Source organism: Hydra vulgaris, chromosome 05 (genome assembly GCF_038396675.1).
Source record: "Hydra vulgaris chromosome 05, alternate assembly HydraT2T_AEP".
Taxonomy (NCBI): Eukaryota; Metazoa; Cnidaria; class Hydrozoa; order Anthoathecata; family Hydridae; genus Hydra; species Hydra vulgaris.
This window is the reverse complement of record NC_088924.1, coordinates 5,126,421-5,149,128: the sequence shown is the minus strand read 5'-3', so window position 1 is coordinate 5,149,128 and position 22,708 is coordinate 5,126,421. Positions and strand designations below refer to the sequence as shown.

Here is a 22,708-nt window from a genome sequence, read left to right as displayed (position 1 = left end):
TGCAAGACAGTCTCAATTAGCAAATCAACAAAAAACAAACATCTTGGCTGTCATTCTAAATGATGTTAATTATCTTGTTGGGAAATTTATTCAACATAAATAATGAAAATTGACACTAAAAAATACTTTTAGTGTACAAGTGAAGTTCTTCGAGTAAACAAGTCAACTCCTAACTTAGTAAAAACTTTGTTTGATGTGGTCTATGAGACTGAGAAAAACCAAGTATGGATTTTTCCATTGCTTGTTGACCTTGAAAAAGAAAAGGTTATAGTTTTATAAAAAGCCTATTTTACAATTTATTTCAAATAATTACCAGTTATATATATATTATTAGTAATATTTTATTAGAAATATATTACATATATTATAAATTATATAATGTTATTATAAATTAGTCGTATATATTAATCTATAATATTTATATCTATAACGTTTATAGTTGTTATAACGTATCGTATATAGTTATTATATTTTATTAGCAATATTATATTTTAAATATATAATAAGTTATATAATGCTATTATAAATTAGTCGTATATATTAATCTATATTATTTATATTGTTTAAATATACATATATATATATATATATATATATATATATATATATATATATATATATATATATATATATATATATATATATATATACATATATATGTATATACATATATATATATATACATATATATATATATATGTATATAAATATTTATATATACATACATATATACATACATACATATATATATATATATATATATATATATATATATATATATATATATATATATATATATATATATATATATATATATATATATATATACATATATATATATATATATATTTATATATATATATATATATATATATATATATATATATATATATATATACATATATATATATATATATATATATATATATATATATATATATTTATATATATATATATATATATATATATATATATATATATATATATATATATATATATATCATATATGTATAAATATATATAAAGTTTATATTGATCTATAATATTTATAATATTGTATCTATAATATTTAAGAAAATTTAAAATTGGGCATCCTTGTGTTTTATTTCTTCACAATTTAATGTTGTAATAGAGTTATGACTATATTAATGTGTAATGTGTCTATGACTATAATAATGTATATATTTTTTTCTGATATATATATATTTTTTTTTTTCTGTATATATATTTTTTTAAAAATTAGCTGTGAACTAAAAGTCGTTTTATTTGTATATTGTTTAATGATAACAGATAGATTTTTGCCTAAAGCCGTTGCGTAAAATTGTTACGTAGTTATGATGGTAAAAAAAAAATGTTAAAGAAAAATAAAACAAAAAAAGCATTTTTTTTTTGTCAATAAAAGTGTCAAATTAGGTAGCATAAAAATGCAAATTTCTTGACAACTAGAAATACTACAAAATTGGTTTAACCCATTTTAAAACAAGATTAACATTTTGAATGCAATAAAATTAAAATTTACATTTATTTTAATTATATTACGAGATTATAAAATGAACTGGAAGTTAGAAATATTGTATATTTTTTAATTCTCTTTTTCTTTAATACTTTACTTACTTATACATCCGTACACTATATTAATTTCTCTTTTATCTGTATCACTCATTTCCCAAAGGTTTCCAATCAGCTCCTCCATCTTACGTGGTAAATTCATAAAATGTTTGTTTACTATAATTGTTTTTGTATTATTTGATTGCTTGCTGGAATCACCATTGTGGATGCTAGCAGCCCACAATCCGTAATGCATAATGGAGAAAATATCGTATGGCTAATAAATACAATGATATTGTAAAAAAATATGATAGGACATTTAATTTTAAAAAAATAAATGCCGTAGTAAGTATAAAAGTTTAGTCACATTAGTGCATTTTTTATAAAAGTTAGGTAAAATTGTTGCAGAATTTTCTTAACATTGTTAGAGTTAAACATAAACGTTAGATAAAAATAGATGATAAAATGAAATAATTAACACAATGTTTATGATTTGGCTTTAAGTTATTTATTATAACACGTTTTGCAGCCAACTAATTCACAACAAGACTTAGGTACAAAGTTTAAATTCAGTAGATTTTTTCTAATTATTATATATGTATGTATATATATATATATATATATATATATATATATATATATATATAAATATATGTATATATGATTATATATATACATATATGGTTATATATATAATAGACTAGACTGTTGTATTGAAAATTAGCCTATTAATATTTAAAATCTTTAACTTTTGGTTAAGTTTCTTTTTTAATTTTTTTTTTTAGTTCTCCTTTAAAGGCGAGTTGGTAAGTTAGGCATACTGCTCTTAATTTAGTTTGTAATTTAGTATAAACTATTAATATTTTGATAAAGTCTTTACAACTTTTTTTTTTCACTGTTTTTTTAACGTTTTCTTATTTAAATGTAGTTATGTTATGTACTTATATACATATACTTATGTAAAAAAAAATCAAATGTTCATATATTTACATATTTTTTCCATCTAGATGAGATGTCAAATGGCAAGGGTAAAGTTTTATTTAAAATGTCTTTTGTACATATTTTTATTTATCCTTTAGCAAGCAAAAAGAATATTTAAGTCAATGTTTTTTTTAGATAAAACACCAAACGGTAATATAAACGGTAGTTTTCAATTGCTATAATATTTGTTTCATTATAAGTAAAACATTTTTTTTAATGATAATTTTGCTCCATCAGTTAAAATTAAATTTTTAAAATTCAGTTTTAAAAAAAATATCAATTTTTATTTTTATTTTTGAAACTTATGTATGAAGATTATAAAGTCTTTCGGCTAAACAATCCTAGACCTTTGACTCATTGGTCATTTCAGAGTTGGATTTAGTATTGGGGAATGATTACCCATGATTTAGATGGAGTGGCCAATACCCCTCATACAGGAGTCGACGTTCCGGCGGGATAATTAAAAACTTTTACGTCTGCAATTATAAAAATGTTATTTGTGGACATGAAAGTTTTTGTGTATATATGGATATATTTGTTCTTTGTAAATATATTTTCTTTTTCCTTTTGTGTACAGTGTGTGTGTGTGTATGTGGTGTAGACATATATATATATATATATATATATATATATATATATATATATATATATATATATATATATATATATATATATATATATACACACCACATACACACACACCTAAAACAAAAACATCATCTAATTTTTGGCATAAACTTAAATTTAAAAAAAGAGTTTAATATCTCTTCCTCCTGTTTTTTAAATTTATTTTGGTTTGCATATTTTATGGACAATCCCATACTGTTATATATTTAATGTCTGTTTTCTGGCCTTTTTTAGTTATAGGTATATAGAAAACATGTCTGTTAATGTTTACTATAATGTGATCCTACAGATACCTTAAGCTATATACTAATGTTTTGCGTAATTGTTGTGATGTTATTGTTGTAATTTTTTGTGTTGATAGACAGCTTGTCTTACCTTCCCGTTGGTGTCTATCGTTAAAAATAATTACAGGTAGTTTCACTAACTGCTTTTTATCATTCTCTAAAAGCCAAGATAACATTTGATAATACTTCAGTACAAATTTTTTACCACATATAAATTTTTTTTATTCTTTAGTGTTATCAATTATTTTCTTCTTTGAACGAGATTAGATAAATGAGTTATCATTAAAAGATATTGGTTTCAAAATTGAAAACTATTGTTAAAATGCTCTGGGTTAAGTAGTTAAAAATCCGGTTTCTATTTTGTTCTTTTTTAATTTTTACTAACTTACTTTTCTATAACTTTTTGCTAATATGGAATAACGTAATCTTTTAAATATTTTTAATCATCGTCTCTATCGGTAAAAAGTATTTTTAATTATTTTAATATTGTTATCTTTACAATAGGCTATGCTTGGCTCCTCGGTCCTGTAGTTGGCGGCTGATATAACTGATTTTAAAAAATGCCTTCAATGTTAATTCTTTTTTAAGAAAAATTTGATTTATGAAGGGTTTTTTTAAATATTTTTTTTTGTTACTTATTTAATTATATATCATGAAAATAAATTTGTTTAAAAAAAAAAGTAAACACAAGTTTAAATAAACTTTTTGCAATTGTTTTATATGGTTTTACCATCTGTTTTATAATCTTTTCAGCTCGTTATGCTGAGTAAATGAAAAAATCAACTCCTTTCACTCAGCGATTTTAGACTAATTGCTCACCTTTATGTGAATACATTTATCGATTTTGCTCAAATTTGTATTCACGTAAAGCGTAACAATTACTTCAAAAATGTTGAGTAAAAGCAATTGCGTTTTTAAATAAAATAATTTCTTTTCATACAAGTTGACAAGTTATATATTAATAAGTTATATTAGCATACAAGTTAAGGTATAATTTTTGTGAATATTTATTTTTTAAGCTCAACTAGTATAAAAAATAAAGAACAGTTTAAAAAGAATTAGAAACTACTCAGTTAAAAGTAAGTTAAGTTAAATTAAGAGAAAGAAAATGGAAATTATATTTTGGATATTTTACCTAAACAATTTTCCGCAATTTTAAAATAAGACTTAGATGGTCTATGCACATAATTTAAGTCATACTTTAACAAAACGATTTTGTTGAGATTTGCGCATTTAATGTTCGATAGTTGCGGATTAAATGGTTAACTGTATCTTTAACGAAGCTAACAGTTTTGTATAACTAAGAAGCCAAGAAAACTAAAATTAAGTACAACTAAAAAGTATTAATAAATTTATATTTCATTAGAGAAAACGAATAAAAATTCAATTGTTATTAATTATTTATTTACTAAAAACCCGTATTTCAGGTTGCCTACTGCTAGTATATAATAATAGCATATAGTAAACATTTTATAAAAAAATTGAAATTTATAGGATAAAACTTTTACAAACTTTTAATAAACGATATAACAAATATAAAACAATGTATCTGAAAAAAGATCAAAGGATCTTGTTGTCAGTATATCTTAAATAAGTTCAAAAATGCATTTAACAAATGAAAACTCCACGGCAAGAAACGGCAGGGTCACGTTGAAAATTTTGACTTTTTACATTTTTTAGCTTTATTAATCACAGTAGTTATATTTTTAATAGTATATTATTAGTATATTAATAGTATATTATATATATATATATATATATATATATATATATATATATATATATATATATATATATATATATATATATATATATATATATATATATATATATATATATATATATATATATATATATGTATATATATATATATATATATATTTATATATAAAAATATATATATAGAAAGAGTTTATATATTTTATGAATAGTTTATTGCAATAATTGCAACATACTTTAAAAATGCACACATTTTTCCTAAAAATTACCTCCAAAGTTACCTCCTAATCTCTACAAATTCTTGATATGGTAGAAAAGATATTTACCGTCATTGATCAATTAAAGGCCCTCAAATTTTATAAAGAGTTTATAAGACCACAACTTGAATATTTAGAGCCTTGTATTTAAAAGCTGACGTAGCTTTGGTTGAATCTGTTTAACGTAAAGCAAAAAAATGGGCTTCAAGCTTAAGGCATCTTCAATTTTTTTTTTCTTTTAATTTTTTTTTTGCTGTATAAAGATATAAATAAAACCAATATTTCCAATATACAGATGGCCGGAGTTAGAAGAAGACACAATTTGTCTTATCAATAAGCCCCGAGCCCCATTATTACGAAAGACAAAAAGACTAAGTCTATTATTACTTGAGGTTTGACGTTTAAGATGCAATCTTATCTTTAATCTAAATCTTTAAACTTATACGTTTAAGATGCAATCTTATCTTTAATCTAAATCTTTAAACTTATACATCGATTTAATATAAATAATGATAAATATCAACCAAAATTTATTAACTCTTTGTCACGTGGTCACTATTTTTAAATAAGGCGTGAAAATGTTCATAACTGTCTTCCAAGACACAACCAACGATATAATAGATCAGCAAAATACTGGAAGGAACTACCCTAGCAAGCACATTTTTACTCCATTGTACTTTCTTTTAAAATTAGACAAGATCACTGGTTGGAGAAACTGGGAGTGAAAGTTTATATAACTGATTGCTAATCCACAGAACAGTTCTGAGCCGCGAGTCTTTAATCTTACTAGGCAACAGTACTTTTATCCTACTAGGCAATCATAGGATTGATGGACTGAAAGAAAATGAAAATGAAACATGGACGGAAAGTGAAACAACGGTGATCAAACTTTTTGAAAAGACTTTAGGGGTTAAAAATGTTATAATTGAACGGGCGCATAGCTGCGGACGCAAAGATGCAAAAAAAAGCCACATTTAATCATGGTGAGTAGAATTTTTGAAAAATTTTTTTAAGTTAAAAGGTAAAGTATTTTAATAGGAATTTTTGCCATTAAACTAACGTAATAAGAAAAGACTTGAAAAAAAGAAGGAAAATTGAAGGCAGCTGTGAATTTTGTATATATGTAGTATGATAAGCTACTTGAACGCGTTTGTATAGCGAAGAAACCGTGGAAGGCAAGAGTTTAGGTATATTGTTTTATTTGAACTTTTTTTCAAAAAAAGAACAACAAGTAAACAAAAAAATGGAGGAAAAATTAAATTTTTAGAGGAAAATATTATTCTCATGGACGAAAATGATTTTGATAATTTTAGACAACACATAATTTCAAATCAAATATTGTGCAGTTTCCGAATCTTTTCAATATCTTCAAGACAGGAAACATTTTTTCAATTTTAAGCATTCCTGTTCGAAATTAAAAAATAATATTTGAAAATTTAAAAGTTTTTGTTAGATGAATTAAAACATGACTTTAAAATTATTTTATTTACTGGAGCTTGGTGTAAGTGTGGGAAAACAAATGCGAAATTTGAACTATTTAATTACAAATCAGTTCACAGTTTTATTTTTATCCACAACTCAATTATTTAAAGTTTATGAGACGATATCTATGTGAATGAAATAGATTGTGAGTCATTATGATTGAATTAAAAAATGAATATACAAATAAAATGATTTGAAATGCAAAATAAAGACCACCATCAGGTAATTTAAAAAGTTTAAAACTCATGCTTCAAATGATAATGCTAAATGATAAAAGAACATGCTTCAAATGATAATGCAAAAAATTGTATTGATACTAGGGGTATAAAATCTTAATAAATTTAATGAGCACGTCATACTCTGATTGTAAATAATTAAGTAAATTTAGTTTTATTATAATGTACCTAGAAAAAAACTCACGCACTGACCTACTAAAAAGCCAAGCAAATAGCTATTAATCACATAACAAATATGCCTAGAAAATTTTTCCTGGCAATTTGTAGTAAAAGCTTCCTCTTTATTATAAAATAATAAGTTAGTTTTAAATAAGTAATAAAGATATAAATCACGTAAATAAAGCTATATTGATAAAATTAACAAAACGTCAAAATGTTTAAAAAGATTTGCATTTCCTTTAAACGTGATTTGTTAAAAAATATATCAAATACAAATTTTCTTTAGATTTGCAAAGACTTTTGATATCTTCTAAAACTTTTACTGCTCGTTCGGGACAATTTTTAGATTTTTGTGTCTTTATAGGCGAAGGAATATCACATAGAAACTTCGTGAATGAAATGATAGCCTTTGGATGATCTTTAATGGTTTCCTCTAATTTTTTACCATTTTTAGACTTAAAATTTTGTTTGAAAACCAGGTTTCTGCACAATTTCTAGCTACAAGCTCAACTGCCATTTCATGTTGTTGTCTGAAGAAATAAGTATGTAATCAAGTAGTAAATAAATTGTCTGGCAGTTCTATTTAGATTGGCAAATATTTGATAAACTTTTAAAATTACCCTTAGAAAATTTCTTTTCCTTCCAAAAGTCTTTCACTACGTTAATCAGATGCTTCGAAAAGACATAACTTTATTAATTGATCTAATAACAAGCCGGGATAGCTCAGTTGATTGAACCGGGATAGCTCAGTCCTTTAAAGCGCTGCTAAAAAGTTCGAAATAATTATTGGCCGTAGCAGCAGGATTGCAGGTTCAAATCCCGGCTCCGCCTACTCAGTGTACGAGTAGTACTTCGGTACGAAGGGAATTCGTTTCGATTAGCTCTGCTATTACGATGTTTCCTTCTCGACTAGTAAATAAATAATCTAGTCAAGTAAATGAAATTTAAATAAAAATGAAATTAATTATTATCGTTAGTAAAGTTATTCCTGGTTGAAAGAAAACCGTTATTTGAAAACTGTACAATTTTGAAGATAAAAATAGTTTCCAAACTAAAAGGTACGAATATTTATATTAACGAAGATTTTAGTCAGACGATGAGAAAATTAGCAAAGCGAAATTTGCGCAGGCAAAAACCTAAAGGTGATATAATTGTTTTGCCAAAGTTATATAGAATGAACTTTTAGTTCGTGAATTCTCAAAAAACAACTCGAATGAATGTGAAAATTTGTATATTAAACAAAAATAAAAAATTATTGATAAATAAATAAATTATATTTGTTTAGTATTTTTAATAAAGTTTTTTTCATATATAAGTTAATCTTTTATTTATTGAAAATGGCCATTACAAGGCAGCACGAGGACATGAAATAGGCGGGGACTAGTTATTTATATAATTGAAAATATTTTTTTTAAAAAAAAGCAAATGTTAGTTGCAAATAATAACTATTAAAGCCTTTTTATTGATGTAATTAATTAAAAAGATAAAAACATTATAATTGGATGTATATACCGGCCACCAAGTGTTTAAATTAGACCAATTGAATCGATGTATACAAAAACGTTTTAAGTCATAAAAACTATTTTTTCGGGGAACGAGAAAAAACTTATTAAATCCAAAATTATTACTTTAATAAATTCAAAAAAAAATCTGGGTGCTTTTTGACATCTTTAAATATTAGATTTGTTAAAATACATATCAAAATTTGAGATATAAATATGTGTTATACATAGTTAAAGTTGTCTGACTTAAAAATAGTTTTTATGACCTAGAACGTTTTTGTATACATCGATTCAATTCAAGCCTTTATCGAAATTAGTATTTTAAAAGTACACAAAGAAAGTAAAAATAATAAACCGACTCCGACGACTTAAATAGCGTAATAAAAATTTCTTTATAATCAATATATCTATTATTCTCAGCACTTATCTTTTGCCTAATGTTGCAAAGTTCAAAATAGCCCATAGTTCTAAACATTCATCTGAAATTTTCTTTATTCGTTCTTTCATATTCTTAGAGTCTGATGCTGGTGTATTGGTCAATTTATTAGCATTTCTCATATTGCTCCTAATGGTTATTAAAAGTTACTCTTATTTAGCCTTTTACTTTTCTCAAAGTCAAATTTTTTTTCCATACGTCTCTTGATATTTTGGTTGCAGTAGATTTTTTGCGTGACATAATAAATGGTTGTATAATAACTGAACTTGTAATGCCTTATACAATTTATCATTTTTTAGATTAAATCACGCAACGCAAAATTTCATTAATAAGCAAAACAAAAAATTATAAATTGTACAAATCACACCGATTTTTAAGACTGGCGAAGAAAAGCGATAAAAAAATAATGTGCAACAAGCTAATTAATTATTAATCCGAAAAAGATATGTTGTATTCAAAACTGTTTGGTTTCAAAAAACAATGTTCCACTGCACATGCAGTAGTTAAAAAAATCAATCAAATAACAAATCCACAATGTACTAACTACTTTACATTAGGAGTTTTCATTGATCAGTCGAAGGCTTTTCATATTGTAACGATATTATAGTAATAAAAAAACTTCAATATTCATAAAGCTGAATATACTCAATGTCTAGCAAATAAATACTTTTCATTTTTTAATTTTCATCTATAAAGTTATTAAAAGAACAACACTAAACATTTTTAATTCGTTATTCAAAATAAATAAACATTGATACTTAACCAGATACTCAAACAACACCTATATTGAGCCCAAATGTTTTTATGCCGCAAATGAGTTTTCATTATCCATTAAAGGACCAAAAGTATAGAATAAAGTCCTATCTAATAAACTTAAAACTCTTGAAACTCTCGACGAATTTAAAGTAAAATTGAAGCAAATGCTCTTAGTTAGAGATGGAGTGCTGGACTTTTTTGTATGACACAGATAAGTTTTTTCGATTTAGTTTAAAGTTTCTCTTTGCCAACCCTTTAATGGTTTTGGTTGAAGCATGCTTAAATACATATAAATATATATATTTTATAATTGGAAACGTTCAGTTTCTTGTTAAAAACCTTTTTTTAAATTTTTTTATTTTATTGCAAGTTTTACTTTGTGTAAATTTATATTAAACTTTACAAACTTATTTATTTATTATTTATTTCTAAGAATTTGTTATTTTAGTTTTTATTGATTATTTTATTACTTTGAAAGAAATTTTTTTTTTTTAATTTTTAATTTAAAAAAAAAAAAAAAAAAAATCTTTATGACCCTGTAACTTTTTCTTTTTGTTTTATCTTTTTAAAATAAAGTCTTATTTTATATATATTGGTAACATTATATACTCTATACGAAATTATTTATTTTTTACGGAATCAATCTCAGGGCTTGGCGATAAGACAAATTGTGTCTTCTTCTTGCCCCGGCCATTTGTATATTGGAAATATTGGTTGTATTTATATTTTTATACGGCAAAAAATTGAGAGAAATAAAAAAAAAATAGTACGGAGTAAAAAATATTAACTTACTTTGGTTCAAAAGTTATTTATACTATTTGATTATACAATAGAAATCAATTTATATGAAACTTTTGTAAAATTTCGTTTTTTACAAAAAAATGTTTGTAGAATATTGTTTGGAGCTGATAAAAATGAACTATGCGTGCCTCTTCTGCGGATATTGACGTATTAAACGTTAAAAATATCGGCTTACACCAAGTTTTAATGTTCATGTATAAAACAAAGATGGGTTTATCTCCTAAAATATTCCAGTCCTTTATGAAAAAAGTAGTGCGTAAATACCCGACGAAATTTTCAGATAATAAATACATTTTCCCTAAATATAATTCCAAAAACAAACAGCATATTCAACTTAATATGATGGACCTATTTGTATAAAATTTTTGTAATATTAGAAATTCAAAAAAAGTTAGTATACAAAAGTTTAGAAATGAATCAAAGCAGGTGTTCCCAGTAGGCACGCAACATTTTATTCACGTTTCAATCACGTGTAATTTAGGTGACTTCGTCCAGGTTACTATTTTACGTAAAACTTACGTGAAAGTTACGTGCCAAAATATTGCGTCTAAGGAAACTATTTTTATTCTTAATAAAAACCTGTGATAAGAAATATGAAAAAATATTTTTTAATTTGTCATTTATTTTTTCATAGTATAGTTTTTGTATTCATTATATTAGTTATAATTATTTTACTGTTATAATGATATAATTAATTTTATTGTAGTTTAATCATAATTAAAAAAAAAAAATTGGTCAATATAATATCTTATAACGCGATGCATTTAAAACAGAATTAAATAGTCCAATATATTTTAAGTTGTAATATCTAATATCCAAATCGGATCAAATTAAGTTAAATAAATTAGTACCAAGCGTCCCTACTTGCCACACAAATAAGATTAAACTCAAATACAAGGTATGCTTTTTTTCTACTTTATGATATAATATTTTAGACTTTAATTTGTCTCTTATGATGCTTACTTAATTTAGTACAAAATAAGTTATGTTATAACGAATTTAATATCAAATTAAGTAAGCTACATGGACAAATTATAAGTTCTAGCAGAACTTATTCTTGTTTCTTGAGCAATATTAATGTCTGTAGAACTTCTGCTGCATTATTGCTCAAGAGTCGATTAGATAAAAACCGAAAATAGATTTTCTTCTATTATTCGGTTTTTATCAACAAGGTTAAAGAATTTACCTAAGATAATATCAATAAACAAATGTGTTATGTTATTTATTATTGATATATGTATATATTATTATTATATACTTTATCTTTTTGTAATATATGACATCTTGATCTTGTGCTTTACTTGTTAAAAAAGAGTAATACCCTTTTATTTCTTTTTTTTATATTATTTAAATATTATATGATTAATTTGATATATTTGAATTGTATTTATGAAATTATTATTGTATATATTATATGACTTTTATTACTATTGTTATTATGTACAATATAAAACAGGTTATTAACGCGGTTTCGTTCAATGTTTTCCCCACAAAAAGATGATTATGATGCTACTGTATTTGAAACTGCATTATACCTATCTTTCAATGTTGACAACCTTCCAATATGTAAAGCAAGTTGTTCTCAAATATAGCATTGCTATTTTAAAAATTGTTTCATGATTTAGATCAAAGAAATAGCAACACCAAAAAATCGTGTTGCTAAAACAGTTGGTGTCTCACCATATAGACTTGTGTTAAAAATATGTGATTTAAGATAATTATTTAATAATTATATTATTATTTAAGTTTTTGTTTGTTTCTTTTTAGCTAAATTTGGTGTCGCTAGATATTATTGGAGAAAATATCGACTTATTCATTAGATAAAGTTTGATGCATGCTTTTACCCAGTTTCCTTCTTCACGTTTCAATCATGTATATTTTAGGTGACCTCGTCCAGGTTACAATTTTACTGGATTGAAGCATGAAAGTTACGTTGCCAAAATATTGTGTATTTTGGAACTTTTTTTATTCTCAATAAAAACCTATGATTAGAAACTTGGAAAGTTATTCTTTATTTTATTTAATGCATTTTTATAATTTAGTTTCAGGGATTATTTTTTTCGGGATATTCCTGGAATACCGGTAATTTTTCTGAAATTTATCTTTTTCCAAATATCCAAAAAGTTTTCCATACATGCAAGTTAAAGTATATATTATTGTCATCTATTTGTTTTTATGTTGTTTTAGTCATCATTCATACAAAAAATAAGAAAAGTTTGTAAAAAATTGAGAAACAACTTGGCTGAATGCAAAATTAAGGGAAAAAATAGCGGGAAAATATTTTGATTTTTTTCAGGATATTTTTCGCAAACAATTTTCCAATTTTTTTAAATATAATGATTATATGAAATATGTAGTTTATATATTAATTATGGTAATTACTTATTATTATACTTTTATAATAATATAATTATTTTGCATTGTAGTTTTATAATAATAAAAAAAGTATCAGGGTATAGGATATCTTATAACATCGCATTTTTGAAAAAAATAAAATGTCACATTTATAATATTTTATCTAAACATATTATATTTTTTTATATCTAAGTTTTATCAATATAGGTTTAATAAATATATTACAAAGCCTAATTCAAATCGTATAACGTTATGGCAGATAATTCTCATACTAAAACATGCAAAAGATCAAACCCAAGACCAAAACATGCAAAAGATCAAATACTTTTTTTTCTACCCTATTATATAATAATTTAGACAAAATTTGTCGATGTAATTAATTTAATAATAAATAAGTTATTATAACTTATTTAATATTAAATTTATTAAGCTACATGACAAATGATAAGTTCTGTATAAAATATTATTGAATAGGAAGATCCAATGGTATTGTTATGTTTTTGCCTAGGAATATCATTCTGTAGTAAGATATTTTTCATGGGCTGTCACCTTTGCATCTAGTGAGATAATGTATGAACAAGTTAATGCAGAAACAAGTGCAAATATAACAAGATGGAAAACAAAGAAAACAAATTATTTAATCAGATGTTATCACATAAGGTGAGTACAGGTCTTTTTCTAATCACGCGCATCAGTTATTAACTTTATATATAGATATATATTTATCTATAGACAGATATTAGATATAGATATATATAGATAAACAATATTTTTTAAGACTTGTATTTTTTATTTTTTACTTTTTTTTTTTTATTTATCTGTTGACTTTTTTATTTTTATGTCTTTTTTTATTAAATCCTTATTTATATTTTAGCAATAAGAGTATAAAACTAGAAGGCAAATAAGTTTTTTTATTTTTCTACATTGTATGTAGTATTGTTTTCTTAAAATTATTTAATGGTTTAGATAAAAGAAAACAACTAAAAAATTATGTTGCCAAAATGATTGGCAACTTACCAAGTAAGATTTGTTTTAAAAGTTTGTGATTCAAGATAATTATTAATATAATCATATTATTATTTAAGCTTTTATTCGTTCCTTTTCAGCTAAAACTGATTCATTAGATAAAGTATGATGCGTACTCTTATAGGAGAAAATATCGACTGATTCGCTAGATTATGTTTGAAGCGTGCTTTTTTGGGAGAATATATCAACTGATTCGTTAGATTAAGTTTGAAGTGCGCTCTTTGTGGATCGAAGCGTGCTCTTCGTAAGTTGCAGATCTATGACTTTGTACTTATTACTTATTGGATATAAGGAGGATATTTTAACAAAAGTGCTGCTTTTATTACAAATTCAAAATGTTTATGTCAAAAACTAATATACTGACTAATAAAACCATGTAGTTTAATACGTATTAAATATTTCCTCGACGGTGAGTTTTTTTTCTTTACACGAATCCAGACACTTCGTTTTTATAAAGCATAATTTTTACTTAAATATTACGTTCCAAAATTAACGTAAAAAGCACGTCTTTTAGACAGTTCATGGGGACCAAAAAGTTACCTAAACATCACGTGCCAAAAGTAACGTGAAAAACACGTCCATAAATCACGTGAATTTGTCATTTCACTGAGACCAAAAAGTCACCTAAATGTCACGTGCCAAAATAACGTGCAATTCACGTTTTTGTCACGTCGCTGAGCCTACTGGTTTGTTACTTATTCATTTTAAGAATACGATTTAATTAAAACTAAAATATATAATTTATGTCTCCAAATGTATCAACGTTTTTTATTCACTTCGTTACGGTGTTTCCTATAATCTTAAAAGTTATTGTTAAAATCTAATCCGAGTTCTTGAATTTTTTTATTTTTAACTAACAATGAATTGTTACTTATTTTACTTTTATACCAATTGGTTTTAAAATATTTATAAATATTTAGGTTTTTGTAAGTTAAGTACGTTTTTACTTTCAATTTTTCGTGTTTTATTTAAATATTACTTTAATTCAAACTGTTAATCTTTTTTAATATTTTTTTATAAACAAATTTTTACAAGTAAAGAGCCCGTATTTACAAAAGCCGTATATATTATATACGGCTTTTTTAAATACTTTAATACTTTAATACTTTTGTAAATACTTTGTTTATTTATTTTATGTTGTTCGTTTTTCCTTTTCTTTCTGTTTTTCTTGATTACTTGATTATTACTTTTAACATGAATATTGTTCTTGAAGTATTTCTTAAACTAATTGTTATTTGTTTTTCATTTCTAATTATAAATAAATAATTTATAAGTTATACAGATTTTAAACTGTTTATAAAAATACATACGGTTGGAGTTTGGTGATAAGACAAATTAATGTTATAATTTGTTGTTTTTTTCTTATAATAATGTCTTCTACCTGCCCCGCCAGTGTTTTTATTTTTAAACTTAAAAATTGTAAAAGCTAATAAACGGCAAACAGAGTCAAAAATTTTTATAATTTATGGATTAAAGCTACAAATTCAAAATAAGAACTCAATGCCCCATTAAAGCTTCCACCTTAATCTCAATCAAATCCTCAAATTTACTTTGAATCACTTTATTTTTTACAGGTTTTATTGTATTTTTTCATAGTATTGCTACAGTTATTAAAAAATTCGACTGTCGACTATTACATTTTCTAAAGTCGATTAAAGTCGATTAATGTGTTTTTAAAAACGATTACGTTATTTTTTAAAAACGATTACGCTTCGGCAACTGAACAATTAATTAACTGACCCAATAGTTTAAGAACTACCTCAATTACTTGCTATGTATAAAAGTCTTTACAATTATCTTCACAATGTGATTGTATAGATAACATTTAGATTTCGGAGCTTCACAACATGGACTTGCCCCAGTGACCCGAGCAAGCTCAGGATATAATATGAAATATTGTATGAAAGTACTTACAAAAGTCAAAAGCACCGAGTAAACAAAAGAAAACTATTAATAAAACACATAACCGATAGTTTAAATAAATATCTTTTTTTTGTAGTTATAAAGGTGCTCCCAGAAATCCATACGGTCTTATTTACAGAGCCCCGGGAAGAGTATAAGATATGCTAAAATGTTATGAATTAAATAAAACTTTAGGAGAGTAAAAAAACATTTATAATTATAATTAGGGAAGCTATATTTTCTAAAATAGACATTCGCTATGTACACTACCATTGGCAAATCATAAGTTTATTTTAGTAAGTTCTTTCATGTAAATGTTTTGCGCTAGCTGATTATCACTTGTAAGGGTTGGCTAACCAATTTAAGCAAACAATTTCATGTAAAAACTTACATAATTTGCAATTGGAATTATTCTTAGTAACATCTTCAGATGTGTGCATTTTTTCATTGAGATTAGTTTGATCGTTTTCATTTACATTTCTTTTTCTTACGCAGTAGATTTAAATTGCCTATAGTGCTATTAGTCACCTGTCACGGTTCATCGCTCTCAAGAAAACATTCACTTAAAAGATTTTGTCGCAACCGTCCAATTGAAATTTCCATTAAAGTTAAACCATGTTTTAAGTTCAGGTTGTGGTTAAGATCTATCAATATCAACTTCTGAAAATAACTCTGAAATACAAATACCTGAGCTGGTTATTTTTGTAATCTTTTTGAGTAGTTTGAAAAGTCCAATACTTTTATACATAAATACAGTTAATAATGTGCTAATAATGTGTTAATAAGTTATTAATGTGTGCTGTTACACAGTTAAGTCATAATTTAAACAAAAACGCAGTGTCGTTGAATAATATCGGTATTCTAGCAATAAATGATAACTCAAAAATACCTGTTAAGAGAAATCCATTATTTAAGTTTTCTTCCAAGTTGAAATTTTAATAATCTTTTTAAATTGCATTTGGCGTTGACATTTAAATACACGATAACATTAAGTGTTTATTTAAGAAAATATTTTCAGCTTTTAACTTAATTTAAAAGTGCTTAGCCTAAATGAAGCACCTGTTTTATTAGTTAACGGTACATGTATTTTTATAACCAGAGAAAAGATAAAATTACATTCGACTGTATGTAGTGAATGTATGAGTGTATTTAGCCAGTTGATTCATCATTGTAAACTTTACAATACTGCATCATTAAGTCAAAACTGCCAATTAATGCATTTTGCATGTATACTCACGATGTGCACTACAATAAACTAGGTCGGAACTCTCAAAATAAGAAAGTATCAGCAAATATTTGGCAGCCAAATATTTTGTGTTTCTGCCGAGCGTCTAGTCGTCAAAGCTATGAGTAACATCTCTAATTATGTTACATACTTTTGTATTTAAACAAACAAACGAAAATTAAAGATTGACAAAAATAAAAGATACAAAGTGAAATCGAGTAAAAAGATATTAAGATTTTCAATTGGTTAAATCGACTTTTAGTTGATTAGTAGGAATTTTATATTCGATTAAATCTACTATTCGATTAAATCTACTATTCGATTTAATCGAATATAAAGAATATAAAGAATATAAACTTTATATTCGATTAAATCTACTATTCATTTTTTCTTAGTCGACTAGCTTTAACTTTCAACAAGTCATTTTTTAGTCGATTTAGTCGGAGCCAATAACAACACTAGTTTTACAAGGTTATAAAAAGGTAAATAGTATAATAGCTAAAAAAGTACCTGGCCATCGAATTGATATTGCTGCGGTATTTTTTATTAACATTTTTAATTTTTGGCCGTTTATAGGTTTGTTTATAAAAATGGTCATAAAAACCTCAAAAGTAAAGTTTATTAGGATTAAATTTAAAATGCATCCTTGTAAAAAAAAATTTATAAACGAGTCAAGAGTCAAGTTTAGGTACTCATATTTTTTCAATGATGAATATTTAATAGATGTTATAAGGTCGCACTTGATTGCATAAAAAAAGTTTTAGATTTGCTGACATGCTTGTATGTCTTTCTTTGGGCAACCAGTTGCTTGCTGTGTTTATTGCCATGTCAAAAGATTTTGGCCTAAATTAGTTTAACAGTTTTATACTGGGCATGTCAAGCAAAAAATTAAAATGTCGAAAAATGTTTTTAAATATCGCAATCCATAAACCTAACATGACAAATTTTTTTATTTAAAAATGTATTTATTTTATCATATTATTTAGAAACTTATTTTATCATGTTATTTGGAAACTTATTTTATCATATTAACGTATTTGTAAAGCTTGCAAAAGTCATTGCTAATAATGCTCTTTAAAACGTACATAAATTACTCTCCCAGATAAGAGATATTTGTTCTTAAGATGATGTAAAAATACATGGTTCTCTTAAAAATTCGTTAATCTTAACTACCCATTCTGATAGTTTTTGATATTATAAAAGCTTTTAAGAAAGGCGGGTATTTTAACGTTCTGCTAAAGGTGGATGTTTGTAAAACTTTAAAAAACCTGTATAACTATTTTCATTTTTAAATGTAATAATTCAGTCGGATTTCCAAGTCCCGTCTGTAAAGTTAAAGTCACATGTCACAAGTAAAAAGTTACATACTTTCTAAAGTAAAAATTGCTTCATTTCGTTGTATTAAAATAATTGACAAAATTCTCTCATGGCAACAAAAATATTCGATTGGAAACCGTTTTGGGAGCGGCGATGTTTTGTTCAAAGATGAGTTGATTAATTGTGTTCGACGCATTGAATCACTTATTGTGTTCGACATCAAACGTGATTAACAAATTTTAATTAATAAATACATAAGTGTTTAAAAATTGAAAATGGAAATGAAGATAGTTTCTGAGTTACTCGATAAACAAAAAATATTTTAAAAGATATAAGAAAGGTTTTAGTAGATCATAAAAAATTATTCACGTCAATAACAGCAGCAAATATGAAAATATTTACTAAGCAGCTAGAAAAGAATGAAAAAGTCGGACGTAAAAACTCAACTAAATTCAATAATATTGCAATGGAATCAGAAACAAAAACTAAAAAAAGTTATGCCTCATGCAGTTGTTTGCAACGATATTATTACAACGATATAATCAAACCTATTCAAACTAAGGAAGATGTTATTACGGATAAATTTTAAGTTGTTAAGAAAAACACTAAAGAGTTAAGAAGTAAAATGAAAGACAATAATGAAATACTTAAAATAAAAAGTAAACTTAGAGAAACTGAATATTGCTCACAAAGAACCAACATAAGAAGAGAATGCATAAAAGAAAAAGAAAACAAAAATCGGAGTGTCAGTGAATTGAAGATACAGAAACTCTTTGAAGATATACTTGGTTTAAAATGTATAAAAATTGAGAAGGCTCAGATAACACAAAGTTTCTTAAACTACAAACTATAAAGACAAAATGCACACATTAAAACAGGCGAAAAGTTTAAAATGTAAAATATTTATATAAATGTAGGCTACTGCGATGAAATTACAATTATAAGAAAAGAACTCCAAGAGCAACTAAGGGTGGAATGCAAAAGCAAACTTAGGTGAGTTTGACTTGAACTTTGAAGTCTGAATTTTTAAAGTTAGACTTCAAAAAATAACTTTGAAGCAATTTTCAATTGAAAACAGTCGGTTTTTAAGTATAACATGAGTTTAAGTTTGCTCTATGCATATATTCGTCAAATTTTATGTTTAAAGTATGACTTCAAATTTCAAGTTCGCTTCTTGCATTCCACTCTAAAAAGGGACTACTTAAGTTCTCATTTTAAAATGGAAAAAAACTTATTATCTAATTTTAATGCTAAAAATAACACATCCAACGATAATGACTTAAATAAAGTTAAAGCTTTTCCTATAAACAAAAATATACTTTTAAAAAATAACCCTGAATCAAATATTAGCTTTTATAAAAATGGAGAAGGGATTAAAAACATAAGCTCTTTTTATTACAGTTCAAAATTTTCAACACTAACTGCTAACATAGATGATGTTCACTATCTATAACAAAAAAACGAAACAAAACAAAATTAACACTAAAACGAAAAGTTTATTCAACAAAGCACTCGAAAAACGTAATAAAACATAAAAATTACAAACGGCTCTTCGAAACTGTTATAAAGTATTCAAAGTAGCAGTATTATACTAAGTAATTACTTAACTGCAAAATCATATGGTGCATAATGAAAGACGTGATAGGTAAAAAAAGCATAAGCACTAATGAATTTACCAAAAATCTCATTATAAATAGTAGTGAAATTACTTAAGATTCTTTGATCTCTACTTTATACAATCATGCATTTGTTAATACGGGCCCAAGTTTGGCCTCAAAAATAAAAAACAGTAAAACTAGCTTTGAATCATACTTAACCTATAATAATGATTTTATGGAAAATAATAAGATATCTGAAAAAGAACTACTTGACGCTGTAAATTTATTAAAATCAAATAAGGCAATGGAGTTGATGATGTAAGTAGCAATATAATATTTAAATCAATATTTTGTTTAAAAATTCCGTTTTTGCACATTTTCAGTCTTTCTTTAAAATAAGAAACCTTTCCTAACTAAAAAATACAAGGGTGATACCAGTTCTTCAATCCAGAAATGCAATTTGTTTTGCAAATTATAGACCTATTTCATTACTACCATACTTCTCCAAAGTATTAGAAAATATTATATATAAAAGACTGTATTATTTTTTGGATGTTAATAACATTCTTTATAATAAACACTTTGGATTCAAAAAAGGTCTCTCTACTGATCAGGCAATTTTTCATCTTGTCATTTTTGTCATCTCATCTCATTTTGTCATCTCATCATTTTCCATCTTGTTTATAATATTCTTACATGTTTTGATGGAAATAAATATACTTTAGGCGTTTTTATTGAACTCAGTATGGTTTTTTACACTTTAAATCATTATATTTTATTAACCAATTAAAAATACTACTGTACTAAACGCTAGAACCATAAACGACCTAAAAGCCTAAAACCTGTCAAATAGACTGCATTATATTTCTTATAATAACGGAAAAACTATTATATGAATATATCTTGTGGAGTACCACAAGGATCTATATTAGGATCTCTCTTTTTTCTAGTATGTATCAATGATCTTAATAAATCTTATTTGCAGATACTACTAATCTCTTTTATGGTCACATTGATATAAAAATGTTATTTAAAACTGTAAAGGCAGATATACTATACCTTGCTGAATGGTTTAAAGCAAATAAATACTCTATTTATCTTTATTTATCTCAAAATTTAACTAAAACAATATATATTTTTTTGCGTCGCTGTTATGAACGTGACAAAATTCGATTATAACATCCAAGTCTTTGTATTGGCAATTGCGAAATAAAAAGAGAAGTATTATTAAAAGTTTTAAGAGTATACCTTGATAAACTGCAACATGTGAAGGTCATACAAAATATATTGAAGGTAAATATCAAAGAGCATCGGCCTACTTAGTAGAGCAGGACCATTTTTAAATTCAAGTTGTTTAAAACTCTTATATTTATCCTTTATTTATTCCTATCCTCATTACGCTAATATTGCATGGTGTAGTACCAAAAAAAATAAATTAAAAAAACTCTTTAATATACAAAAGAACGTGTATTAAAAGTTGAAATGCGTAAAATCAGAATTATATACAATGAATGCCGCTAAACACCCTACTAATTTTTATTTACTAAGTTAAATATACTAAATACCTACCAAATACATATATATTATCTTCTAATTTTTATGCTTGAAACTAAGTTTTTTTTGTAGTTGTTTAGGTGCTCCAAGAAGTCCTTACGGTCTTTTGACCGTATCTTGCGGTCACAGAGCATCGCGGGAGAGCACTTAACAGGGAAGTTGACGCCGCCTTCCGTACCAGTGTTGCTTAATGAGCGAGAGCTGGCGTCGAACCTCGGATCTCTGGGCTCTGAGCCAGAACTCTAGCCCTTGCGCTACGGCTGCTAAGTTAATAAAAGTTGCAAAATTATAGTATTGCAAGTATTAATTAAAGTATTAATTAAAAGTATTGCAAAAGCATTAATTCATTTATTCAATACAAATCAAAACAAATACTTAACTACATATTAAAAAACACCTATATACAACCCAAAATTTATTTTGCGGCAACTAAGTTTTCAATTTTAATTAGAGGATCAAAAGAATTGAATAAAATACTTACATCTTAACTTAAAAATTTTACAATGTTTAATAATTTAAGGCTAAACTTCGGCAGTTATTACTAAAAAATGGTTTCCCACAAAACTATTTCTGAAATTGCAAAATACCCTTCTGATTATCAATTAAATGAAAAGTATATCAATTTTAGAAAACCTTGAGTTGAATGCACTTTGTAACTTTTTAAATTTATTTAGGTCTTTGTTGTTTAATGTGAAAATATTCAAGTGTAAATATATATAATGCGTTTTTTTATAAAATCTACTCTTTAAAAGTTATATAGATACTGAAATTCAATTTATTTAAAAACTAGTACAAAAACTAGAAATAATCAGCTGGATAGACTAAATGACGGTTTCCTTAACTATCAATGTTATTACTTATAAAGATAAGTTTCATTTAAATCTTAAATTCCAGTTTACAACCATATGTCTAAATTACAGTTAAATAGTAGTTTTAAGCAAAA

General features: G+C 25.2%; 1 protein-coding gene across 4 annotated transcripts in view; it reads right to left on the bottom strand.

Moving 5' to 3' along the window:
• Window positions 1-22,708, bottom strand: part of LOC136080484 (uncharacterized) — a 210,776-nt gene that overhangs the window by 65,393 nt on the left and 122,675 nt on the right. For all 4 annotated transcript variants that reach the window (XM_065797198.1, XM_065797199.1, XM_065797201.1 and 1 more), the window contains one exon: window positions 1,615-1,825. In XM_065797198.1, coding sequence (XP_065653270.1) covers window positions 1,615-1,825 — 211 coding nt within the window. The remainder of the gene's footprint in view (window positions 1-1,614; window positions 1,826-22,708) is intronic.